This window comes from Pan paniscus, chromosome 16 (assembly GCF_029289425.2).
Source record: "Pan paniscus chromosome 16, NHGRI_mPanPan1-v2.0_pri, whole genome shotgun sequence".
Lineage (NCBI taxonomy): Eukaryota > Metazoa > Chordata > Mammalia > Primates > Hominidae > Pan > Pan paniscus.
The window spans coordinates 79,381,553-79,399,689 of NC_073265.2; the positions used below are offsets into that span (position 1 = coordinate 79,381,553).

Sequence of the window (18,137 nt, forward strand, 5' to 3'; positions counted from 1 at the left end):
AATCCAGGGACTTTGTTTCTTAACCTTAAAATTGGAAACACTTCTTGCTACCAGGGATGGGGGGTGGGGCTCAGCGTTTGGGGAAACGGAGTGGGAGTCTTTTGCTGAACAGACTTTTGTTTTCTTAAGTTTTGAACTACATGAATGTATTTCCTTTTTTAAAAGGAAAAATTGAAATAGGAAAAAATTTTAAGTCTTTTGGAAAGAATTAATCATTTTCATGGAACTGCTTCCCTATAGGGGGCCTGTTTTCGTATCTGCCAACTTCCACTGAAACACTGCAGATGGAGAACCCTCCAGTGCTCCCGAGAAGGGAGACAGTCTTAACCCAGAGGACAGCATCCACCAGCCTGCAAGCACAGACCCCGTGCTGGTGTGTGAGTGCAGCACACACTGGGCTAACCATCACCACAGTGAGACTGGCACCCTCTGGGGTAGGGTAGACTCAGGAAGGTGAAAATCAGGATGTCTGCCAGGAGCTGACAAATCCCTCTGGGGCTCTCATACTTCAGAGGCTCTCCAATTTGGCTATTGCTAAACTTGGACTAGCCCCTACTACCTATCTTAATACCCATGTACCAATCATTGCTGCATCCTATTTGGAAAGCAATGGATACACAGCCACGCTGAAAGCCCTTACTAAAGACTGGTCCACAAGATCAGATTTAGCTGCCCCTGGTTTGAGCCTTGCTCCCCTGGTGTCTTTTCTGGCGAAGCTGGGCCCAGAGAGGGTTTTACTAAGTGGGCTCCATGGTAGTGGAAGTGGTGGGGACAGAAGGCTGGCTCTATATGTGGCAGAGGCCTGAATAAACAGGGATTTGAGAGGGCTCAAGATATCCTGACTTAATCCTCAATGTGGCAGGCACAGGCCATGGCCAGGCCTAGAGGAAGGTGGGCTGTTTGGGGTATGGCCCAGCAGGGCATGATGTGATCTGGTAGGGCGTAGGGAAATGGGTTACTGTCCTCTAAATATTCCATATACCACAAAGTTACTGACTGCGGTCTCCACAAATTCAGGCTGCCAGTCCGATGCACTATATCCCAACAGTCTGAGCACTCTGTCAAAGATGCTCACAGAGACAACAGAAGCAGACAGAGCCGTGTTTCTCTCTTAATCTTCAGAGCCTAGAACTGAGCTTGGCCCTCACCAGGCACTTAGAAATTGCATAATGAAAGAATTTCAGATTTTTATTAGTGGCAGTGAGCACTGAAAACCCAGTATTTGGCCGGGTCCAGTGGCTCACACCTGTAATCCCAACATGTTTGGGAGGCCAAGTGGGAGGATGGCTTGAGGTAAGGAGTTAGAGACCAGCCTGTGCAACATAGTGAGACCTTATTCTACTAAAAAAATAAAACTAGCCAGGAGTGGTGGTTGCGTGCCTGTGGTTCCAGCTACTTAGGAGGCTGAGGTGAGAGGATCACTTGACCCCGGGGCTTCGAGGCTGCAGTGAGCCATGATCACACCACTGCACTCCAGCCTGAGCCACAGTGTGAGACCCCCATCTCACAAAAAAAGGAAAGCCTAGTATTCTATACAACCTTAACCTATTTTTTTTTTTTTTTTGAGATGGAGTCTTGCTGTGTCGCCCAGGCTGGAGTGTAGTGGTGCGATCTCAGCTCACTGCAAGCTCCGCCTCCCGGGTTCACACCATTCTCCTGCCTCAGCCTCCTAAGTAGCTGGAACTACAGGTGTCCACTACCACGGCTGGCCAATTTTTTATATTTTTAGTAGAGATGGGTTTTCACTGTGTTAGCTAGGATGGTCTCGATCTCCTGACCTCGTGATCTGCCCGCCTCAGCCTCCCAAAGTGCTGGGATTACAGGCGTGAGCCACCGCACCTGGCCAACCTTAACCTATTTTTAAAAAAGATCTTTACGGCTTTGCTGATAGCAGGCTGGAAAGCTAGCTGAATTTGCAGGCAACCTCAAGTAGTTAATGAAAAATTACTGTGGCTTGTCCAAAGGGATTGAGTTTTCCAAATAAAAAAGTGGGCTTCAGTTTTATGTCATTGTAAGAGGCCGTGTGAGGGATGTTTGGATGCCCGCTTTGAATCTGTAGGACCACTCAATGATTTTTTAAAACCATTGGTTTCTGGCAGGCAAAACATTCAAAATCTAGGCTATCCCAGGAAATCTAGCATAAGGGCTGTCCTGCAGTAATGCATTAAACCACGTAACAAACGAACTCAAGAAGAGGGATGTGGCTCTGGATTTGTGACCCTCAACATAACATTTACCACCTTGGGCTTTGGCTTCAACATCAGTTAAATGGAGGGACACAGACGACTCTTTGGCTCATATACTCTATGACATGATCACTGGCCACCTTAGAAAATCAAGCCTATTTAGACCACGGTTTGTGAGAAGTCAGACTCTCTGAGGCTCAGTTTCCTTATCTATAAAAAAGATGATAACATTGGGAGAAGCCATCTTCAGCAGCGAGGAAAGAAAAGGACAGTGAAGTCAAGTGAGCAGTCTCAGATCTCAGCCCTGTGTAATCTAAGGGAAGGTTACTGGAGCTGGGTCTATTTTCGTCATCTGCAAAATGGGGATAAGAATGCCTGTTGTAAGGACTGTTGAATGATCTTGCTCATGCCAACTTACAGAAGGTACGAAATAAACACCGATCTCCTTTATTCTGATCTCACATTCAGCAAATGTGAGAGAAATGTGAATGTACTGAATGTCTGCCAGAAAAAAGAAACTCCAACCCCTCAAAAGAATGACATCAGGGGTTTTGACATCTATTCACCTACACTTCCCTCTTCCACAGGAAGTGGCCCACCTTCTGACCCACACTGCCCATCTCTGTGCTTATCATGGAGCTTTCAAGAGTGAGGATCAGAGGCTGTATGGAGCAGTGGGCACAAACCACAGGGAGCGCTGTTCAAAAATGGAAAACAAGGTGGCCCTGACACCGGGTGCTGCTGGGCACCCTCTCAGACCTGCCCTGCAACAGCATCAGGAGGCTGAGGGTCCCCAGCCAGAAGGCCCAAGAGGGGCCCAGGCTGGAAACTTTACCGCGAAGCAGCCCTCATCTTAAGGTGGCTCAACACCACACCTGAGATCTAGCCCATGCGACAGTATGGAAGCAGGAGGCCCTACTCCACCACAGAAAGAACATTTATGGGTGCCTAAGCTCTGGGAGAATGGCACCTGAGGGAACGGAGCGTGCCCACAAGCAGAGCTTGGGGAGGGAGAAGAGGCAGCCCTGCTCCTAGTCGCAGCCAGCGTGCGTCATGTCCAGGCCCCACAAGGGTGACCCTGGCTCAGGTTCTCATGCTCCAGAAGCTGGCCCAGGTGGCAGTGGGTTCCCTATGGAGGCAGCTCATCATTCACAACACAGCAACAAACCTTCTGCTCTCATGAGGAGAATGTATTTTAAACTTGGGAAGAGTCATAATTCTGGGATGTTTCACATGTTGTCAGCTTTAACTTTCTACAGACACAGGCCCTCTCCTCTGTGAGGAGGGACCTCTGGCATGTGTGGGTGTGTGGTGGGTCCCTCTCCCTATTAGCAGAAATGTATTGGGCATGAGCCAGGTTTATGATTTGGATTGTGTCCTGCACATAACACCTGTGAGAATACAACTGGGACTAGGACAGTGCGGGAAGCATATTCTTCATGAGGCGGTAACCAAAAGGCTTGGCTATACCAAAGGATTCTGGTGGCCGGGCACGGTGGCTCACACCTGTAATGCCAGCACTTTGGGAGGCCAAGGCGGGTGGATCACTTGAGGTCCAGGAGTTCGAGCCCAGCCTGGCCAACATGGTGAAACCCTGTCTCTACTAAACATACAACAATTAGCTGGGCATGGTGGTGGATGCCTGTAATCCCAGCTACTGGGGAGGCTGAGACAGGAGAAATGCTTGAACCCGGGAAGCAGAGGTTGCAGTGAGCCGAGATTACACCACTGCACTCCAGACTGGGTGACAGAGCAAGACTCCAACTCAAAAAAAAAAAAACCACAAAAAAACACAAAAGGATTCTGGGTGTAACAATCTCAGTAGAGCCAGCGGGTGACTCTGGTTCTCCTAAAATTCTGCCCTTACTTGCCACTCACCACACCCCCAGATCTGAAGGGCCAGCCCTTTTCTACCTATGACACCTCACCAGCAAGTAAAGGGCACAGGACCTCAGAAGTCTGTGGTGCTAAGGATGAAGACTCTAGTCAGAGAAGGTGCTCAGCCCTAGTGAGGAGGTTCTGGGAAGCAGGTGGGCCTGCTCAATGCAGTCCCTAACCCTTGGAGCATCCATGTGAGAGGTAAAGGTGCGAATGACTTGGGCATGCTGACTCCCTGCTGAGGAAGGCAGGGCCCCTCACATCTGCAGTGGCCGTATGCATCAGAGAACGGCATGACTGCACATGTGAGAACTGGGTGCACCCGAGCAGTGTCAATAGGAATCCCTTCCCTATTCCATGCCAAACAGTCTTCCCCAGACACAAAGGTTCCGGGTCCTGAGGCTTGACTCTTCTAAGGCTCAAAATGGGTTGTTTCCAGACGTGCTTGCCTTGCTTGTCTTTGCTTGTCTTAAGGACTCTATTTCAGCCCAATACTTGACCCTCAGACAAACTGGGACAGGTTGGGAACTTTGATGTTGAGATCGCCAATGTTGATGTTCCGAGGAATCTCTGGCAGGTTGATGTTTTTCACAGCAGACACAGCCCGCGCAGGGGCTGCTGAAAGGCCACCCTGAGAAGAAATGAGAGGCGAGTATGAGACAAATTCTCACTGTTATCTGCTTAATGCTAAAAAAAAAAAAAAAAAAAAGCAAAAACAAAAACAAACAAGCAGGATGGGTGCGGTGGCTCACGCCTGTAATCCCAGCACTTTGGGAGGCCGAGGTGGGTGGATCACCTGAGGTCAGGAGTTCAAGATCGGCCTGGCCAACATGGTGAAACCCCATCTCTACCAAAAATACAAAAATTGGCCAGGAGTGGTGGCGGGCCCCTGTAGTCCCAGCTACTAGGGAGGCTGAGGCAGGAAAATCGCTTGAACCCGGGAGGCGGAGGTTGCGGTGAGCTGAGATCACGCCACTGCACTCCAACCTGGGCAACAGAGTGAGACTCTGTCTCAAACAAACAAACAAACAAAATAACAGGTGAGGGATGCCTAGAAAAATTCCAAACTGAGCACACACAACTGAAGTTTTAACTTTCCCCCCTTATTCCTCAAAAGTAGCCAACAAAACAATCTTGAGGTTAGATGGGGTTTGGCACAGGGATCCAAAGCCTGCAGTCCTACTAGACTACCAGCTCCTCAGAGGCGGTGTGTGGCCTATACAGTTTCAAAGCCCCAGCATCTCCCAGTGCCTGGCACATGGTGCGTACCCAATAAATGCCGAAATAATCTAAGGTGATTTGTCAGGGGCACTTTTCTGGTTACAAAACAAAACAAAACCCTTTCCTCAAGAGACTAAAGACTCTTATTGAAACGTGCAAAGTCACAGGGAAGTTCTTAAAAGGAAAAGGACAGTCACAGCTCTAGGGCAACTGCTTGCCAACTAATAATGTGAGATGAAAAGAGCTGGCTTTGGAAGTGTCATGTGGCAACAAGCTGGGAGAAGGTGGGGGGTATCACAGATAAAGAAGGGCTGGTGACAAAACGCACAGTATGCACATCTACAGTGAACCCCCACCTGGCAGGCTCACCCCCATGTGGAGAGAACGGCAAAAGTGGATGAAAACTCTCTCACAATCATTTTTCCCCTATTGCCTTCTTTCCGGATACCAACTCTGATTCTGCCCTCACCCAGCAAGTCTCCATTTCTTCTCATTTCCAACCCCCTTGCCTCTGACTCACTTACTATTCCTGGAATCTTCCCAGCCTACATTTCTAAAAGAACTATAGCTGCCACAATAGCTGTGGTCTGGAAAAGCTTCTTCCGCAGGACTGCCAGTCCTCACAGAAAGAAGAATTCCTGGTTTCGCAAGATCAAGTTCTGTATACAAGGCAAAGAAGCTCTTTAAGACACTCAGATAATTAAAGAGGTAATTTCTTCTGCTATTTCTGCATGTGAAAGTATACGTCTGTAACCTCTGTGCTCTGGTAAGGCTGAGGAAGGGGACGGCGAGACCTCAGAGGGATAGGACAGAATTTATGTGAACATCTCTATCAAGCCCAGCACCATGTGGGGGTGGACTGGGGTATGTTATTTTCAAGCCTAGCCCAAACTCTACTGTAGTTTTTTATAAAGCTAACTGGAAATAAGGAAATTGGCAACTCTGAGGTCTGAAAGACACCACGAGAAATGGCTGCTGGGAGATCAGACTCTTAGAGCACACAAACTAGGAAACCACACTGGACTAGGGAAGAGGGTTCTGGGTCCCTCCAGGGAACGAGTGGCTTTCAAAGGACGAATTACAAACCACAAACATGGGCCATAACCCCCAAGCCAGAAGCTGTTTGCCTTCCTCTGCCATCTGGCTTTTCTATTTGCTCTTCCACCCTGAAAATCTGAGATTTCAAACTTGTTACCTGTTTAATTTTCAGGGCTGGCTGACCTTCAAATCCATGAGTTTCAATGGACTCAAGGAAGAAAGAAGATGAGTATCATTTCCCGAGGTTTCACAGCAACACAAACCAACACATGTACACACTCCTGCCTCTGCCCAGCTTTTCTCTACCCAGCCAGGGCTAGAGCACAGCTGCTTACTCACCTCAGATTTCTCCAGCCTGTTTTGAGCTTCAATCTGAGCCACGATTTCATTCATGTTTGTTTCCAACACCATCCCACCCATCACCACCTCCTGGAGGATGTAGTGCACCTAAAGGGGAAGCAAAAATCCGGAGTCAGAATACTCTGTGGTGGTCAGAGTGTAACCCACGAGGTTTCCTTTTCCTGCAGCAGCAGAGTGGTCAGATATGACCTGTCCTGACTCACAACTCAGACACTCAAACCCCCTTGCCCAGTGACACAACGAGGGGTCTCTCCCAGGTCTTGGCACATGGCAACACAAATCTCTCCCCTCAGCAGCGAGGTGGTAGCTATGAGCACAGGCTTCAAAGTCTGACAGCTCTTGTTTAAATTCTGGCTCTGCTACTTGCTCGCTGGGTGGCCCTGGGCAAATTACCTTTAAAGTGCTTCAGCTTCCTTCCAGGATTGCAGTGAGGACTGAATGAGATAAATGTGTGTAAAGCACCTAGCCTGGTGCCCAGGACACACTGGGTTCTAAGTAAGTAATGGTGGCTTTCATTGTTAGTATTACCATCATCAACACTGACTGTCATTAAGTAGGTCCAGCTATGACAGAATAATCCCTGTCCAAGCAACTGAAATGAATGTCTTCCACCTTCTATGAGGCAGATCCTTCAGCCTGTGCTCCACTGAAGGGACGTGATCAGAGCAAGATAGATCCCAATTCCTTTGCACCTCTCCTCACCTCATTTCTCACTGCTTAGATTAGAAAGCAGATTCAGCATAAACACCTTTCTAAGCATAAGGCTCACATTTGGGCGTAGGTTCCATCTAGCTAGCAGTCATCTAAACAAAGCTGAATCTCAGTGTACCTAACTGCTGTGATGGGATGGAGGTGACTCAACTACTGTACCCCTTCGTGGTAGGAAAGCTGTCACAGAAAGCCCTGGGTGGGTCAAAGCAGAGATGCCCACTGTGGTTCATAAGGAATGGTACTCCATATTTCAAACCAAATCACATCAAATGGCCCTCAAGGTGCTTTCGGTCAAGTTGGGAAGACAGCAAGTACAACCTTCTATTGTTAACTAAGTGCCAAATGACTGGGATAGTCCTGGGGAAGTCAGAGAAGAAAGGGTACAGTGGCTAGAGAGATCAGAGAGCTTCACAGAGACAGTGGGAGGATGGAAGCTGGGCTCTGACATTACAGAGGTAGGGGAAAGAATTTCAGGTAGAAGATGTTGGAAGGAGCAATTCAGCTGGTGTATGGGCAGGTATGGGGAGCTCCTGGGTCTGGCTGGGATGGCAACTTTCTTTATGCAGGAGAGAGGCTAAGACAAGGCTGAGAAGGTAATTTGGGTCTGGCGCAGGGCTTCTCAGCCTGGGTACTAGTGACATCTGGGGCCAGATAATCCTCTGCTGTGGGGCTGTCCTGTCACTGTGGCCTGTTCTCTAGCATCCCTGGTCTCTACTCCTCCAGCTTGACAATCAAAAATGTCTCCAGAATTATCATATGTGTTCCAGGGGGCAAATTCACCCCAGCTGAGAACCACTGGTCCAGAGTCTAGAGTCAACCACCAGTTTACTCTGTCAGCAATGCAGAGTCAAGAAGAAAGATGTGTCTGCATATCTGGGCACTGTGCACTTCTGACATCTGAAGTTCTCTGGCATTGGCTCCCTGTATTTTGCCCTCAGTAAGTGCAGGGAACTTCTGATCTTGAGGACAGAGTATAATAAATCAAATGTATTCCCTTGCGTGTGTGCCCACATTGAGCTTTATTAACCACTGTTCTGTCTAGACACACACACACACACACTCTCACAAGGTGTTCTTACATTTTATACAATATGAATTATTCATCAGCTATATGCAAATGAAGATTTAATGGTAAAAGTCTCTTATTTAGATAATTTACAAAATGTTAAACAAGACTGGTTTTAAAATTATTCCCTGGGAGAATTCCACTATTTATACTTCCCCATCAAGAAATAGGCCTCTGAAAACAGTATGGTGGTTCCTCAAAAAGATTAAAAACAGAATTACCATATGGCCCAGCAATTCCACTTTTGGGTATACACTCAAAAGAACTGAAAGTAAAGACTTGAAGAGAATGTGTACACCCATGTTGATAGCAGTATTATTCACAACAGCCAAAAGGTGGAAGCAGCCCAAGTGTCCATGAACAGACAACTGGATCAACAAAATGTGCCATAGAAATACAACAGAATATTATTCAGCCTTAAAAAGGAAAAGAATTCTTTTTTTTTTTTTCATCTGAATTGAGATGCTGTAAAAGGGAAGGGAATTCTGAGACACAATGTAACACAGATGAACCTTGAAGATACTGTAAGTGAAACAACCTACACACAAAAGGATGAGGACTGTGTGATTCCACTCCTGTGAGGTACCCAGAGTAGTCAAATTCAGAGACAGAAACTGGAATGGGGGCTGCCATGAGGCAGGGGGAAGAGGGCAGTGGTGGCTGTTGTTTAATGTGTACAGAGGTGCTGTTTTGCAAGATGAAGAGCTCTGGAGATGGATGGTGGTGGCGACTGCACAACAGTGTGGATATACTTAATGCCACAGAACTGTAAGCTTAAAAATGGTGAAGACAGGAAACTTCATGTTACATATTTTACCACAATTTAACAAAAAAGGAGAGAAATAGTCCTCTATACCTGCACTTTCAGTATTTATTCCTTTTATTTAGCCAATCCCTGTGTGGGTAGAAAGTAGTACTTGTTGAGTATCTATTATGAACCAAGTACTTTATGTAACTTACCTTAATTTTACAACATTCATCTAAGGTAGGTAATATAACCTTCACTTTATTATTATTATTACTGTTATTATTTGAGGCCGAGTCTCGCTCTGTCACCCAGGCTGGAGTACAGTGGTGTGAACTTGGCTCACTGCAACCTCCGCCTCCTGGGTTCAAGCGATTCTCCCAACTCAGCCTCCTGAGTAGCTGGGATTACAGGCACCCGCCACCATGCCCAGCTAATTTTTATATTTTTAGTAGAGTCGGGGTTTCCTCATGTTGGCCAGGCTGGTCTGGAACTCCTGACCTCAGATGATCCCCCTGCCTTGGCCTCCCAAAGTGCTGAGATTACAGGCGTGAGCCACCACACCTGGCCTGCCTTCACTTTATATATGAAGAAATTGATACATTTTATATATGAGGAAAAGGCAATAAAATGATCCCAACGTCATGTATATTAGTAGCAGAATGGTGTTGATTCCAGAGCTCATGTTCTACCCTTTATATCATACTTCCTCAGAATCCCAAACTGTGTCTTCCACTCTATTCATCCCTGACCCCTAGTCCACATGAAATCATTTAAGACTTGTCTTTGGTGTGTCAAGATCTTGTATTAATTCTTCCATGCTTTATCTCCAAGGCCTAGAACAACGCTCAGAGTAGGCATGCTAAATGAATGAAAGGCTTTCCATATATCTAAGTAGCATATTCCTTGGGCTTTAGGGACTTCGAAGATAGACAACAGTTTGGTGGTGGGGGCTTTCTGGAGAAGGTATAGTAAAAGGCCTAACACATGATGTCGTGGAGACTAGTGGCTGGTTAACAGAAAAAGTCAGTTAAAACTTCTTATTTAACACTGCATCATAAAGTCAGCATTTTCAAATGCTGTTCAAAATATGTTCCAAATGCAAAAAGAAGAAATAAAAATGCAAACTCCATTTTTGTTATAACTACAGGATATCCAAAATTCCAAACCCCCAAACAGGTGAAAAAGCTGTCAAAAGCAGGGAGCTCAGGCAGGGACTCCTTTGCTTCACAGAAGGAAAAGAAGAAAGGATGCTACAGGGAGAGGACAGGGAAGCTGGTGATCTCAGAAAGATCTGCAAAAATATGTACTTCCTATGGGTAAAGGACACACTCCAGTACCAAATTAATTCCTTGTTTTTGGAAGGCAGGAACTTCCTTGGACCTGAAGTTGAGGCTAAATGAGAAATCACGCAAGCTACATTTGCCTCACAGAGGTGGTCTCTGTGGTAGTAGAGAAGACATCCTTTGCATTGTGGAGATGCTAAGAGACGCCTTGCCTATCTCGATTGGCTGGCTAGAGACTAAGGGTAAACGGACTCACCCAGAACCCTAAATCAAGGGAACAACTGTAGCTAGCCCAGCACAGAGTTTTGGTAGCTCCTCCAACAAACATCCTGCAAAACAGCTGGTCCCTGAAAAACTTGCCTATTTAAAGATAAGTATACAAAAAATCTAAACAGGATCTATATAAATATACAACGAGAAAAAATTAGGAAAGAAATAGGAAAACCAAATGGCAGACTAAGACCACAGACTGGAAAAGGGCCTCCATGGACTAGATACAATGGTAATAAAATATTTTACACAACGAAAAAAAGAAACCTTGATAAAATAGTTGTCTCTATGAAACGAGAGCTCAAAGCGGAAATACAAGAACTTTAGGGAGACGAGAAGAGAAGACAAGCTGCATACTGGCAGAACTGAGGAAAGAAGTGAAAGGAAAAATACTGTTACAGAAATGAAGGTGAAACTGGAAGAAGCAAAGGGAGAAGAAACTGCTAAAAACACACTAGGAACAAAAGGAGAGAAATGGAAAAAAAATAAATGAAACCAAAAAGGGCTAAAAGAAATAGAGAAGAAACAGTTACAAAAGACAGCAAAGGAGATGTAATATTTGCATAAAAGAAAACTTTAACATGTATGGGAAAAATATGTAAAGATACGTTCATAAAGATAGAATCTAAGATGTTTCTGAACTATAAGACGATTGGGGTCTACACACTGAAAGGTCACACTGTATCCCAGGGGAAACAAATTCAGAATAGGCAGTACCAAGATACACCTTTAGGTAAGGTTCCTGGGTTCCTGCAACCAGGCAAAAAGATCAAATCACTTAAAAGAGAAACAAAATAATGAAAATTTCCACATTAATATTTAATGCTAACAGAAAATGGAACAACACCTACAAAATTCTCAAGGACAGAAAGTGTGACTCAAGGACTTTATTTATTTTTATTTTTGAGATGGAGTCTCGCTCTGTTGCCAGGCTGGAGTGCAGTGGCGCAATCTCGGCTCAGTGCAACCTCCACATCCTGGGTTCAAGCGATTCTCCTGCCTCAGCCTCCCAAGCAGCTGGGACTATAGGCATGCGCCACCATGCCCAGCTAATTTTTGTGTTTTTAGTAGAGACGGGGTTTTACCATGTTGGCCAGGATGGTCTGCATCTCTTGACCTTGTGATCCGCCCACCTTGGCCTCCCAAAGTGCTGGGATTACAGGCGTGAGCCACTGTGCCCAGAAGACTCAAGGACTTTATACCCAGTCAACTGTCCAGCAAGGGTAACAGAATGGGGACCATTGTTCCCAGGTATTTCTTTTTTTCTTTTTTTTTGAGACAGAGTTTCACTCTTGTTATCCAGACTGGAGTGCAATGGCGCGATCTCCGCTCACCACAACCTCTGCCTCCCCGGTTCAAGTGATTCTCTTGCTTCAGCCTCCTGAGTAGCTGGGATTACAGGCATGTGCCACCACGCCTGACTAATTTTGTATTTTTCGTAGAGATGGGGTTTCTCCATGTTGGTCAGGCTGGTCTCAAACTCCCAACCTCAGGTGATCCGTCCGCCTTGGCCTCCCAAAGTGCTGGGATTACAAGCATGAGCCACTACACCCAGCCAAGTATTTCTTAAGGAATCTACAAAAGGAAGCACTTGTGCCAACTGACAGGTGACTGGAAAAACTATGGCAGGGCCAGGCCTGGTGGCTCATGCCTGTAATCCCAGCACTTTGGGAGGCCAAGGTGGGTAGATCATTTGAGGTCAGAAGTTCAAGACCAGCCTGGCCAACATGGTGAAACCCCATCTCTACTAAAAATACAAAAATTAGCCAGGTGTGGTGGCATGTACCTGTAATCCCAGCTACTCAGGAGGCTGAGGCAGAATTGCTTGAACCGGGGAGGTGGAGGCTGCAGTGAGCTGAGATCGCACCATTGTACTCCAGCCTGGGTGATGGAACGAGACTCTACCTCAGAAAAAAACAAACAAACAAAAGTTAGCTGGGCAGAAGTGGCATGTGCCTGTAATTCCAGCTACTTGGGAGGCTGTGGCAGGAGAATCGCCTGAACCCAGGAGGAGGAGGTTACAGTGAGCCAAGATCGTGCCACTGCACTCCAGCCTGGGCAACAAGAGTGAAACTCCGTCTCAAAAACAAAAACAAAAACAAAAACAAAAACTACGGCAAAAACTTGCGGTGAGCACTGAAAACTACTTAACTGTAGGTCTAAGACTAAAATAGGATTAGGGTAACAACAGATCGTCAATACTATATGCTTTGATGATGTATAAAACTCCAGCTAGCAAAAACTAGGAAGAGAAGAGGGGAAAAAGGAGGGAGGTAGAATACGAACACTGATTTCCTCACCCTCAGTAACTGAGAGTCCATGGATAGCATTTAAAACTAAAGTAATAAAGATATGGTTAATCTGACTTTTACTGTGACTTTTCCCGTGAATGTTCAAGCCTACCATCATTGTTATAAACAACAAAACTTTGAGAGCCACTGAACTTTTGGCTAGGGCCAAAAAACCCTCTTTCTTTCTTTCTTTCTCTCTTTCTTTCTTTCCTTTTCTTTTTCTTTCCTTCCTTCCTTCTTTCCTTCCTTCCTTCTTTCTTTCTTTCTTTTTTTAGAGACAGGGTCTTGCTCTGTCACCCAGGCTGGAGTGCAGTGCCATGATAATAGCTCACTGCAGCCTTGAACTCCTGGGCTCCAGCAATCCTCCTGCCTCAGTCTCCTGAGTAGCTGGGCCTATAGGCACGTGCCACCATGCCCAGCTTTTTTTCTTTTTTTTTTTAATTTTTAAGTAGAGATGAGGTCTTGCTATATTGCTCAGGCTGGTCTTGAACTCCTGAGCTCAAGGGATCCTCCCGCCTCAGCCTTCCAAAGTATTGGGATTACAGGTGTGAGCCAATGTGCCCAACCTAGAAGGATCTCTTCTGCTGATTAGAGTTTTTTGCCATTATTGCAAAAAACTCACCCAGAATGCATCATCTACAATTTCCAGTTTCTTAAAGTTAGAACTCAAACTGCTGTGAAACAGTAAGTACAGAATCCTAGATTTTTAAGATCCCTCCACCTCTACTCTTCCATAGTTATCTTGCCCAAACCTAATTCAGCTTCATTTCCTTTTTAAAGTACTTGTCCTTCCAAAACATTCCTCTTACTTTTCACAGAGTAATTTTCTTTTCTTTTTTTTTTTTTTGGAAACATTCTCACTGTTGCCCAGCTGGAGTGCAGTGGCACGATCTCGGCTCACTGCAGCCTCTGTCTCCCAGGTTCAAGCGATTCTCTTGCCTCAGCCTCCTGAGTAGCTGGGACTACAGGGGCCCGCCACCACGCCCAGCTTATTTTTTGTATTTTTAGTAGAGACAAGGTTTTACCATGTTGCTCAGGCTGGTCTTGAACTCCTGAGCTCAGGCAATCTGCCTACCCCGGTCTCCCAAAGTGCTAGGATTACAGGCATGAGCCACCATGCACAGCCAGAATAATTTTCTTTTCTCCCTCATAATTTAATCTGTATATTATTTAATCAAATTACATAATTACAGTACCAGTTTACTGGCATAAAGAGATCTGGAAACATCACAACTGACCTTTGGTAAGCAAAATGACTCAAGTGTAAGTGAGCAACGGATGAGCGAACAGCTGCCCGTGTTAGTCCTGCTAGTCAGTTCAGACCTTGTCCACTGAATATGAAGTTGACCATGAAAGATGGCTAACATTTCTCTGATTGGAGATAGATGGGACTTAAGAAAGTTGGAGGCTGCCAAGCATGGGTGCGGGAGCAAGCAGTCAAGAATCAACACTGAACTCATGTACCTAAAGAACTGGAGATACAGTCAGGGCACAAAGAAGGGTTCTGTTAAACAACAGAAGTTGGCTGATGGGCTGACCTTGAGGATGCCTGCAGAAATCTAGGTAAATACCTGAGAGAACACTGACAGATAAAGTCACAAACCAACACAGGGAGGCTGGTAGGGAAAGAAAATCTGAGACGTGAGTCATGTAAATGGTATTCAAAACCACAGGAACAGAAAGAAAGAGGCTAAGTCTTCGACGGGCCTAAACTAAGCTTCACACAGTGTGCATTGAACAAATATGAATTATGAAGTAATAATAATTCAACTTTCTACTCAGCAAGCATGGGAAATAATGACACTAGCAAAATTCATTCAGAAGTGTTTATTAACAGAGTTTAAACAAAAGTGTTACTGATTTTTCAGTACTTGGCAAATCCAATGGTAATTCAACCTAAAAATAATTACAACCAGGATGAGTTTCATCTGACATAAAGATTAGGATAACCCCAATAAACCAACAGGGTATCTTGATATAAGGGGAAGGCAATAGAGAAAATGCTTCGGGTGATAAATCTGAAATCTTAAAAGGTAAAATGAGGCATAGATACTGATGTTTTCCAAGATCAAGATACATAAATTTATGACAACATTTTAGTGAGTGAAAGTCGGTGTTTTTAGCTCTGTCCTATTTAAATTTTTCTCTTGGAACCCCTGAAAATAGTCAAGAGTAGGAATGAGTACTGTAGTCAAAATGTCAATTCCTCTAAAGACAATCTAACCTGTTATCGAGTCTCTCCACTCTCCCCCAACACCTCTGGACATCTGTGTCTCTTTATTTATTTTTTTCTTGAGACATGGTCTCACTCTGTCGCCCAGGATGGAATACAGTGGCACGATCTCGGCTCATTGCAACCTCCACCTCCCAGATTCAAGCGATCCTACAGCCTTAACCTCCCCAGTAGCTGGGACTACAGGCCACATGCCACCACACCCGGCTAATTTTTTTTCTTTTTTTTTTGAGACCGAGTCTCGCTCTGTGGCCCAGGCTGGAGTGCAGTGGTGCGATCTCGGCTCACTGCAACATCCGCCTCCCGGGTTCAAGCAATTCTCCTGCCTCAGCCTCCCGAGTAGCTGGGACTACAGGCGTGTGCCACCATACACCCAGCTAATTTTTTGTATTTTTAGTAGAGACAGGGTTTCACCGTGTTAGCCAGGATGGTCTCGATCTCCTGACCTTGTGATCCACCCGCCTCGGCCTCCCAAAGTGCTGGGATTACAGGTGTGAGCAACCGCGCCCAGCACACCTGGCTAATTTTTGTATTTTTTGGTAGAAATGGGGTCTCACCATGTTGGCCAGGCTGGTCTCAAACTCCTGATCTCAGGTGATCCGCCCACCTCAGCCTCCCAAAGTGCTGGGATTACAGGTGTGAGCCACCTCGCCTGGCCTCATTTTTTCTTTTCTAGGATGCTATCACCTCATCCTCCATCCCTTGAAGGTACTTGCTTCTATAACTGGACCTACTTACTGTCTGCAACACAAAGTTAACCTCTGCAGACAAAAGTAGATTACAGGCATAGCAGCTCATGCCTGTAATCCCAGCATTTTGGGAGGCCTAGGAAGGAGGATTGCTTGAGCCCAGGAGTTCAAGACCAGCCTGGGCAACATAGTGAGACCTCTGTCTCTCTTAAAAAAAAAAGTTTAAAAACTAGCTGGGCATAGTGGCACAAGCCTGTAGTTCCAGCTACTCGGTAGGCTGAGGTAAGAGGATCACTTGAGCCTGGAAGTCAAGACTTCAGTGATTGCACCATTGCACTCCAGCCTGGGAGACAGGGCGAGACCCTGTTACAAAAAAAAAAAAAAAAAAAAAAAGTAGATTAAAATGAGTCTGCTAGTTTCATATCAGAATTGAATCTAAGAAGAAAAATAAAAGTGTTTCTTCAAGGATACAGATGTGCCTCAGGAACCTAGCTCTAGAACTACTAGGGGTGGGGACAAGTCAGTTGCAACAACCCTCTGGAAGGACAGAGGATTCCATGCTCTTCAAGGGTTCCATCCCTGGTTGTTTCTGACTGAAATCAAAGAAAGTTCTGAATCTAATCCCATGTCAACAGAGATCACTTAAAAACAGACTGATCTGGTACCTGAAGATAATAAACAAGAAGGCATAAGCAAGGTATTTAAATTACCTTTTACTCTAGTAAAAACACAGTCTCCAAACCTTAAATTGGTCATGTTCCAAAAGTTTAAGTATTTAAATTTACAATGCATTTTTCTATAAAGGTAATAAGTAAGATTTTCAAGGCTAGCAGCTCATGAAAGCAGACTTAAATCCATAAAGCTACCCAAAATGTGGTACCAGAGAGCACCCCTGCCACTACACCTAATATGAACAATACTGTTTCTATAATAAAATGCAGTTCTGTATTGGGATGGCAGGATTCCATCTAACCGAAAATTTCACAGGCAGAGAGGATAAGTAAAATCTTTTGAGACACTAGCAGCACGTTAATGCATGCCACATCCCAAGCTTAATCGAATCCATAGAAACCTCTAATCTAGATCAATCCCTCTCCAGGTCCCTTGCACTGTAGGGCAAATGCCTGTTGTGCTACAAAAGACAGAGGCTCACATTCCTACTGTGGAGTCTTTCTCAAAATAACTGTGTTATACACAGAAGACAAAAACACTAATCAAATATAAAAGAGCATGGTCACAGTGCTTGTATTAAAACATGAGGATGCCAATACTGCAACACTCAAGTTTTGAAAAAGAATTGTTAATCACTGACAAGACATCTAGTCTACTATATAAAAAGCTGAGTGCTGATAGCTTTTTCTTTTTTTTTGATACAGAGTCTCGCTCTGTCGCCCAGGCTGGAGTGCAGTGGCGTGATCTTGGCTCACTGCAGGCTCCGCCTCCCAGGTTCATGCCATTCTCCTGCCTCAACCTCCGGAGTAGCTGGGACTACAGGCACCCGCCACCACGCCCGGCTAATTTTTTGTATGTTTAGTAGAGACAGGGTTTCACCGTGTTAGCCAAGATGGTCTCGATCTCCTGACCTTGTGATCCGCCTGCCTTGGCCTCCCAGGCTGATAGCTTTTTCTACTCCTTCGTGGCATAGCTGGTTTCATTAATTCCTAGGAAAGGGCTTCAGAAAATAAGTAGGGAAGAGATTGTTGAGAGATGGGAAATGCATCATTTTCTTGTCTATACTTGGGGGCATGGTGGCTATTAATGAGCCAAAGGGTAACGACGCTCTGAGGTGACTCAGCACTGATGGGAAGAGAAAATCATCTGAGAGTCATCTTGGCCCAGAGTCAGATTCTAGTTCCCATATTATACATTTTAGAAAGAAATGAAAAGAGGAAGAAGATATCTTTATGAGTAGTATTGAGGACCTGGTACATATGCCTTTTTCTCTCTTACTCGTACTTTCATTCCAAAGTCCAATGTTTTATCAGTGTTTTAAGACAAGCAAAGGACTGACTATCCTCATTCCCTTGCATCTCTTTTACCTAAAAATGAACATATGGTAATTAGACTCAATGACTGTTGGCTGGATGTCTATGTAGGTGTAACTACAGTGAACAACATGGAACACATTAACAAGTACCAGGCATACTTGACTTCATTGAAAAG

General features: G+C 45.2%; 1 protein-coding gene across 2 annotated transcripts in view; it reads right to left on the minus strand.

Moving 5' to 3' along the window:
• Positions 1-2,605: 2,605 nt before the first annotated feature.
• Positions 2,606-18,137, minus strand: part of AP3S2 (adaptor related protein complex 3 subunit sigma 2) — a 57,631-nt gene continuing 42,099 nt past the window's right edge. For both annotated transcript variants that reach the window (XM_057299937.2, XM_008973892.5), the window contains 2 exons: positions 6,663-6,770; positions 2,606-4,695 (listed from right to left, as the gene is read on the minus strand). In XM_057299937.2, coding sequence (XP_057155920.1) covers positions 4,567-4,695; positions 6,663-6,770 — 237 coding nt within the window. In that variant the 3' untranslated portion in view covers positions 2,606-4,566. The remainder of the gene's footprint in view (positions 4,696-6,662; positions 6,771-18,137) is intronic.